At 36.4% G+C, this 8,917-nt stretch overlaps 3 protein-coding genes and 1 long non-coding RNA gene across 4 annotated transcripts; 1 reads left to right on the forward strand and 3 right to left on the reverse strand.

Moving 5' to 3' along the window:
* Nucleotides 1-329: 329 nt before the first annotated feature.
* LOC136816564 (uncharacterized) lies at nt 330-1,629 on the forward strand. Its single transcript, XR_010847937.1, has 2 exons — nt 330-449; nt 1,504-1,629. It is a non-coding gene; the product is annotated as an uncharacterized lncRNA (long non-coding RNA).
* A 1,891-nt stretch (nt 1,630-3,520) lies between these two features.
* LOC136816557 (uncharacterized) lies at nt 3,521-3,991 on the reverse strand. Its single transcript, XM_067072899.1, has one exon. It carries the CDS (start codon nt 3,989-3,991, stop codon nt 3,521-3,523), a length of 471 nt encoding a protein of 156 aa, XP_066929000.1.
* A 906-nt stretch (nt 3,992-4,897) lies between these two features.
* LOC136816558 (uncharacterized) lies at nt 4,898-5,986 on the reverse strand. Its single transcript, XM_067072900.1, has one exon. It carries the CDS (start codon nt 5,984-5,986, stop codon nt 4,898-4,900), a length of 1,089 nt encoding a protein of 362 aa, XP_066929001.1.
* A 175-nt stretch (nt 5,987-6,161) lies between these two features.
* On the reverse strand, nt 6,162-8,477 carry LOC136816559 (uncharacterized). Its single transcript, XM_067072901.1, has 4 exons — nt 8,378-8,477; nt 7,943-8,161; nt 7,377-7,830; nt 6,162-7,134 (listed from the first exon to the last, which is right to left on the reverse strand). The coding sequence occupies exons 1-4, from the start codon at nt 8,475-8,477 to the stop codon at nt 6,162-6,164; spliced, it is 1,746 nt and encodes a 581-aa protein (XP_066929002.1).
* Nucleotides 8,478-8,917: the final 440 nt, after the last annotated feature.

Below are 8,917 nucleotides of genomic sequence, written 5' to 3' on the forward strand. Positions count from 1 at the left end.
TCGAAAAAAATTCAATGAAACAGAGTGGAAGTACTGAAACTGAAATTCTCGCCCGATCTTTAAATTCTAAAAAACGTTAAAATACCCAAAAGTACCAATATTTCGGCACCGATTGTAGATGATATTATTGATTTTTCTTTTTTGTACAAAGGTTTTTCTAATTGGCTTAGACAAGTTACTTCTTTTTTCAATATATTATGTTGTAATATTTTCAGTGTATTTTTTTTAATATTGTCATTTCAAATTTTGTTAAAATCATTTCGATACAAATAACGAACACAAGAATGGATAGATGTTCATGGTGAAGCCAGTGTATCAGACACAAAGGAAAATGTCACATACTAACGAATATACGCTAATACCTTAACATCAACCTGGACAACACTGGACGAAGCAGAAATCAGTGATTTCAATTTCTTCGTAGGATAATTGCATTGGCAGGAAGAAAGGTATATAACTAAGTTTTTAAACACCGAATTTGAATCTATGACTTGATGTTTTAAACGGAAACACGTCCGTTTCTGCCACTACACGCTTTTTTTATAAGAATCCATTTCATCCTGAATATTCTTAACTTTTTTTTGGGAAAATCATCCTGAAATATTCTTAAAGTATTATCTTAGGTTGGGATCCTAATTCAGACTACCTTAAGGGAACTTATTTTGGCGGGAACTAATTTTGGCGAGCGGCAAAAATCTTAAAATATTTTAATTTTGGCGGGAACTTATTTTGGCGAATAGTGAATTTTTTTAATTTTGGCGGGAACTAATTTTGGCGAATGACAGAGTAAATCTGTTCTATTTTGCCTTATTTTGAGCAATTTTGATGAATTTCAGGGGTTATTTAGGCAAGGGAACAAAAAATTTAATTTTGGCGAGAACTTATTTTGGCGAGTGAGCAAAATATTTAATTTTGGCGGGAACTAATTTTGGCGAATTTTGCCTAAATTCGCCAAATTCGCCAAAATTAGTTCCCGCCAAAATAAGTTCCCTTAAGGTAGAATTAACATTTAGCACATGCGTCTCAAGGAGTGAGCCTTACTTGGGGGTAATTGGTAATTTTTAATTGAAAATGCTCTAAAAATGGCATTCTTAGCTTGAGTAGCCAAACTCCATGATGGTGATATTCTTAGCATTATTCTTAAATTTTTGGTCATTTTCATCATGGACATTCTTATAAAGTGTCTTCTTATAAAAAAAGCGTGTACTTTTTTCATTTGACCATACAAATATAAAAACGAATTTTACCTTTTTTTCATCGCAAAAAATAAAAGATAAAATTGATGTAGAAGAAAATGAAGACTTTCGCGATGAAAAGACGAGAAGAACTCCAACTTTAACGGTTATTTCTCGGCTTTCTGTTTCAAATCAAAATCTCCGAAAGCAGTCATGACTTTTTTGTGTCATTAATGAAATAATTTTTCCAAAGAAATCTGATTACCTTATCGCCCTTTTTACGCCCTTTTATCACCAACTGAGAATCCATTTTCCAATTTGCTTTTAGGGTTGACAAATCGTCCATGAAAGATGTCAAGATTGAACCACGTTTATCAAATCCTGATTTGATGGAATGTCACCGTATAAAAACAAGTTCTGATAATTTTTAAAAAGAGCACTTTTTTATCTTAAATACTATTTCCTTCGACTATCGTCTTCTCTTAAAACTAGTAACCCCCCGGGGGGGGGGGCTCGATTTCAAAACGACGGCATGTGCTGCCAAAAATATTGCCTCCGAACGTTTCTCACCCTGGCAGTGCAATACAGTGTACTAACTGTATGTTGACACAATGTGCCAAACAAAACAAAATGGGTGTGGGTCAAAAATATAAAGATACATCAGAGTTTTCTTGCAATTCAGCACGTTCTTTTAAAATGCCCCCAAAAGGGTCTCAAAAACTAGAAACTCGAATCGACTGCGGTTTTTTCTGAAGCTTTTCTACCAAGGTTTGGACAGTTTTCGAGCTACTTATAAGACCTTTCTGTGCACAGGCAACTCCTCCTTTTTACTTATTTTGTTCACATTTTTTTTTTAATTCCCTTTTATTTTTGTCACTTAATAAAAGTTCGAATGACAACTAACCAATCAAAATATTCGAATTGTACAACTATGAAATCGAATAGTTTTTGAAAAAAGTCGTAAGGCTTTTCTTCGAAGATTTTCAGCCATATAATTCCAGTACGAATAGGACGGCTGTGAATCTAGCATTTTGATTGTTTTCGGAGCGCGAGATCAAAAAAAGTAGGCGGCAAACGCTATTTCACATCTCTCAAACCGGTGAAATTGCATATTTTAGTCACGTGACTTTGGTAGGAAATCCTTCCAAACTTAGGCTTCACTTTTCGATAAAAGCCGCAAATCTAGCCCTTCGGGCTTTAGAGATCTGCGGTTGTAGTATTCTGTATGTGTAAAGTTTCTTAGAAAATCGGGTAGAAAATGTTGAGTTACTTTTTTGAAACAAGAAACACTCTCTTTTCTGTTGTTTTGAAGCAATGGCCATCACTTTTAAAAAAAGTAAATGATGAAATTTTCCAAACTGCTTTGGATGATCTTTTTCCAATTACAACCACGACGAACATAACCAAAAGTAACGGATTGAAACACGCGTAAATTTCCTTGCTTGTAATCCTTTCATATTCCTCCGCTCATCATAGTTTTTAAAGTTCATTGATTTCTCGATTTTCGTCAGACGACCAACCACAAACGAAAAATCAAAATTGATTTCTTCCGGAAAGGGAGATAATTTAGAACACAGATTGCATATTTGTAGCATCTCATCCTGGCTTTCGTCATCACTTTAAACTCCATAAAAAGAAAAAAATGTTATCATTAACATTATTGTTGCATTGAATGTCAAGTTAAAGTCAGACAAAGTAATGTGGACAGGAAAGGTTGTTGTAAAGCGAAGTGTCTGTCTTTGTGACCTGGTAAGATTTAGTTCTGTCCATGGAAAGATAATTGAAGAGGAGTATATAATATACGGGAGATATAATTGAAATATTTTACGTGTTGTCTCAATGACTTTCTTTAGAGGACTGTGATAAACAAAATTAACAAAAGCACTAAATAGGCCTCGATTAGTCTCGATGACCCAAAACAATATATTACAATAAAAATATCACACTCCCACGCACGAGGGGAGGTCACGTTCGTCGATGAATTTGATTTTCACTTCTTGATTGTTCTTGTCATCACTTACTCGTGAGTGATGATACTCAAACGGAAATAGTTTATTGATAGGTCTTCGGAGAATTCCGTTACCGTATTTGTTTACAACGACGAGTTCGGCTCCGCGAACTTTACCATCCTTCCTCGTAACAATTTACTCACTCTACCTTTCCTCCAATCATTACGTTTAACATTTCCTCATTGATTAAAACGATATCATTCTCGTTGATCATTTCGCTTGAGTTCTTTCGTGCAAGTTTCTTGTGTGTTTCTCTCAACTCGAGTAAGTATTCTTTTCCAACGTTTCCAAAAGTGTTCAATTGCTTGCTTCGTGTTTTCTGACAACTCAAAACTGTCACTGTTGTCGGTTCGTTGTATTTTGTGTTCGTCCGAGACGTTTACCCGTATAAAAATGATTCGGGGTGAGAGGTTCTTCTGTCAATTCGTCATAGATGAAGGTTAAAGGACGGTTGTTGATTGTTCGTTCAATTTCAATCAATAACGAAAGGAATTCATCGTACTTCAGCGTTTTGTTGTTCAAAGCTTTATTCAAACACGTTTTCACGGATTTCACAAGTCTCTCTGTAAACCCATTAAACCAAGGTGCTTTCTCGAGGCTAAATTTCCATCGAATTTGACAATTTGTAACAAAGTTTTGTACGTTTTCTGCAGTGAACGTTGAACCTTTGTCTGAAAAGATTTCTTCTGGGATTCCTCTGCGATTCATAAATCTCCTTAATACTTCAATGCACGACTCTCCACTGTAGTCTGTAGCAATGTCTAAATATACAGCCCGACTGGCTTGACATGTGTCAATGAAATCCATACCTTGAACTTTTCTTTCGTTTTGTCGAATACATTATACACCAAATATGGACCGCAATAATCGATTCCAATGTTTTCTGGAAAGCGCACCAACTTGTAGTCTAGACTTTGGTAAATCTAAGATTCTGGATAAACGATAAGCTTTACCACCATGTTCTTGCAAATCGTACATTTGTAGATAAAATGACGGACGCGTTGACGCAATCTTGGAATTTGAAATTGGGATCGTAGTTCGTTCAAAGTTTCACGTTGGCCATTATGCATTACCTTGTCGTGGGCTTGCTTGATCAACAAATCAACAAGTGGAACTGTTCGTAGGTAACCATATTGGATGCTTTGCGTCAAAGGGAATTGGAGCATTGTTCAATCTTCCCTTCCATCTGTACACTTCCCCTCCAAGGAAAAGATTTTTTCTTCATTTCGTCTGGAATACCTCTTTGGGCATCCAATAACCCATTTCTTCTTGGCTGATAGCAAAATCATCAGCATTCAAAATATTCTGTTTGTTTATTTGTTTCTTATTTATTGTGTTTGTTGTTTTTATTTTCCAACAACGTAGTTCTCCACAAATTTGAAGACATACCCAGTAACACGTAACAATTGTTCAAAAGACCGAAATCTTTGAACGTCAATAATTTCACCAAGGTTGGACTGAGCTTCAGGTAAAGTTATCCACTCAGTCCCATCACTAATATTGAATGAAAGGGTATCCTTCTCCTCAGGTATATTTAGAAGATTAGGACCCTTGTTGACACCATCACTAAAAGGTTTGAGGTTTTGTTCCCGTCTTCTCGGTATAGTTAGAGGATCAGGGACCTCAGAAAATTTGTCACCGACTTTCAAACGAGGCCACTGAGATTCAGGCATAATTAGAACTCAGGACCATAAAACCATAATTTACAACCAGCTAGACGTGCTGGCTTAGACCCCCGGGACGCAATGTCCGAAGGATTTTGCTTGTAGCAACTAATTTCAGTTCAATCGAGAGAGATTCAAAATTTCGTCTAATCTCATCAGAAATATTCTTAATATATCTGTCTTGTTTTCTCGAAGTTTCAATGTTCTTGACCCAACAGTAAGCAACACTACTGTCAGTCCATACAGTAAATTTTTCAAATTCAAAGTTCATTTCTAAGTGTCTCTTAACAACATTCATGAGACGTGATACAATAAGTATAGCTACCAACTCCATTCTGGGTATCGTCAACTTCTGGTCATCAGGTTTGGTTTTTGATTTCGTCTTGATTGGATTCACGTGTGACTTTGATGTGACGAGGCTTGTCTTGATATCACCATCCTTTGATACGATTCGTGTGTAGATACAGCAACCATGTGCGTCGTCAGAAGCATCTGAGAAGCCATGTAACTGAATTTCCTTGACATTTTGTTTAACACTCGAATAAGCTCTTTCGACTCTGATCTCTTGTGTATACTCAAAGTCTTTCACCAAATTTTGCCATTCACAAAGCAAATCACCGTCGATGGGCGTGTCCCAATCAATTTTACTTATACACAATTTCTGAAAATACAATTTCAACGTTAACACGATAGGGTTTATCAGTCCTAACGGATCATAAATGGACGCCAATGCTCTCAACACATTGCGTTTCGTCGGTTTCAAACTCGATAAGCTTTTGAGTTGGAAACAAAGTTCGTCAGATTCTTTGTCCCATGTAACACCAAGGACTTTCGTCTTACCCATCACAGTAGGGTTTTCGGTTTCTCCGTATTTCGATTGGAGTTTGGATTCCAGTTCCTTCGAGTTGGATTGGAATTTTCTCAGGTTAAACGATGCTTTCGATAAATGCTCTTTCGTTTTCTCGACAAACTCTTCAGCTTCAGCAACAGTTCGTTTGCTTGTTGTCAAATCATCCACATGTAGCGATTTGATAAGGTTGTTCTCGAACTCTGCGTCGTTTGCTGTTCTGATATGATGTTGTAGGGTGGCATTCAAAACGAAGGGCGATGCGTTTATCCCAAACAAAACTCTGCACATCCGGTACTCAACAATTTCGTTTGCTTCAAAGTTTTTAAAATCAATTTTGTCTGAATTTTTGAACCATAAAAATCTAGTAAGGTCTCTCTGTTCGTTGTTTAGTTTTATGTGAAGAAAAGCCTTTTCAATATCACCGACAATGGCGACTTTGTCTGTTCGAAAACGTAACAAAATTTCAAAGAGATCTGTATTCAATGGAGGACCCGCCTCTAAAACATTCATTCAAAGAAAATAACTCATTGTTATTTGCCTTTGCACTCGCGTCATAAACAATGCGTACCTTTGTTGTTGATTTTTCTGGTTTGATAACAGCGTGGTGCGGAATGTAATGTGTTTTTCCAACCTCTTGATCATTTGGCGCTTTTTCAATAACACCTTTTGTTAACTGTTCATTGAAAATCTTTTGATAATCTTTCAATAATTGTTGATTGTTTTCGAAGCTTTTTGATAAACATTGAAGTCTTTTTCTACACAGTTCATGATTGTCTCCTAGCGACCAATTCTCCTCTTTGACTGGATATGTTGCTTCATACATTTTCTCTTTCTCGATAAATTTTAATGAGTTCTCAAACTCCTTCACAAATTCACGTTTTTCGGTATCAAAGTTTTCACATTTTATTCCAAGACTCTCCAAGTCCCAGAACTTATCAACGGTTTCAGATAATCGATCATTTTCACTAATGACGGCTTTCAAAACATGTGAGAAAAAAATTCCGGACGAAATCTTTTCTTTTAAATCAGCAGGACCACTCAAAACGTATCCCAACGACGAACTCAAAGCAATGGGCTGGCCAGACTTGCCAGTAACAGCACCTTCAGTGTGTATAAAATCCCAATAAAAGTTTGAGCCTATCAAAATATCAATATCGATGGCTTTTTCATGATTTGGATCTGCCAGTTTTAAACCTTTCAAATGTTCAAAACGTTTTTGACATTCGACTGTGTTCTGTCTCGAAACGGGTTGACTGATTTCGGATACGTAGGCTTGCACAGGAACCTGTCCTTTAGAAGTTTTCACGTTAAATTCGACCAAGGGTAAGGTTTTGACGGTTTTGTTGTTTCCGAACGATTGGATACAAAGTTCCTTTTTTCCAATTTGCTTTAGATTCAGCTTTCGACTCAATGTGGGTGTAACATAACTCAACTGACTACCAGGGTCAAGAAAATTCTACTTTCGGACGAACGATTTTTCTCGACATTTTCGATTTTGGCTTTGGCTGTTTGTAGCAAAACGGTACACGAACTGCTTGCTAAATTCGACTGAGTATCTTCTGGCGTATCTTCCTCTTTCTTGAAGGTTTTACAAATACTGCTATGATGATTTTTTCGACAATGATAACAACTGCGCGTCGATCTACAACTTTTACTATCATGTCCTATTTTCAAGCACTTGAAACATCGTTTCTGTTTGATGAGAAAATCCTTTCGACTTTCTGGTTTCGATATCTTGGAACATTGATAGGCTTTGTGTGAAGCATTTCCACAGTAAACGCATGGAAAGGTACGGAACGGTTGTCTTCTTTTGCTGTCTGTAGGACGACCGGTACTCATTAGGTTTTCGTAATTTTCGACACCTTCATTCTCTGTAAGAAGGACCTTTTCTCGAGCTTCGACTTCTTGTTGTAAGGCTTCGAGTAACTTATCGATTGCCCATACATCCTTTCCGAACTTTCTAGTCAACAACAATTTTATTTCTTGTGGCAATTTCGACATAATAACTGGTGCGAGCATAGGGCCGTAACGTTTCTCCTCCAGACCGATTCCACGAAGATTTCTAATTTGAATTTCGATGTTGTTGTAAAGCATTCTCAGTTCTTTGATATCGATAAAGTTTGATGTTGTTTCTAAGTTTAACAATTTATTCATATGCCGCACTAATAATTATCTGTTCGTCACCGAACCTTTCTTTTAACATTTTGAGCGCAATATCGTAATTTTCGTTAGATAATGTTATACCTTGGATGCAAGATTCCGCTTCTCCTTCAAGTAAACTGGTGAGGTATGTCATTTTTTCGACGTTGGTCATATCATCTCTCTGATGAACGGCACAATCAAATGTATCGAAAAATGTTTTCCATTTCAACGGATCTCCATCGTAGGGTTTCAAACTCAATTTGGGTAGACGAATATCAGCTTTCCGCTGTTTCTCTCGGGGTACTTGTGACACTACTATCACTAACAGCAATTTTTGGGTTCTCTTTTGACAATTCACTTTTGACGGCTAAAATCAACGACTCAACTCGACGCTCAACTTTGGAACACTTCTCATATTGTATTCCCATTTGCTCTTCATCGTCTAATTCATCCCACGATGTTATCCGTAATCTCAATGATAATTTGTAACTTTTTTATTTAAAACTTTGCAAGTGGTTTCAAGAGCGTTTTTGTTACTTTTAGCATCCTTGTTCCATTCTTCGCACTCCAAAACCAACTTGTTAACATATGATGTGAGAGCGTTGCGCTTCTTGCCAAGTTTCTCAACATCAACCATTTTTCAACTTTTATTATGTATTTTCTTGTTTCGACTTTTTAATTTTTATGTTTCTCTTCTTTCTTACAATTTTATTTTTCTCAACACTCACACACTTTAACTTTTTTCTTCTCTTTTTAATATGCGGCACGTGTGGACCATGAAATATTTTACGTGTTGTCTCAATGACTTTCTTTAGAGGACTGTGATAAACAAAATTAACAAAAGCACTAAATAGGCCTCGATTAGTCTCGATGACCCAAAACAATATATTACAATAAAAATATCACAATAATAAATCTCTTACTTTTATTTGGGGATATTTCAGATTCTATTTTTACAGCTTGGGTCACCTTTGAATATTCACAAGTTTGTAATATCTATATTTAAATGGTGGAATTTGGTTGTCTTCTATTGTCGATCTCACCGACTGGGGTTTCGTCGAAGCCAACCAAGGGGTA

Source organism: Clytia hemisphaerica, unplaced genomic scaffold, assembly GCF_902728285.1.
Source record: "Clytia hemisphaerica strain Z4C2 unplaced genomic scaffold, Clytia hemisphaerica genome assembly, whole genome shotgun sequence".
Taxonomy (NCBI): Eukaryota; Metazoa; Cnidaria; class Hydrozoa; order Leptothecata; family Clytiidae; genus Clytia; species Clytia hemisphaerica.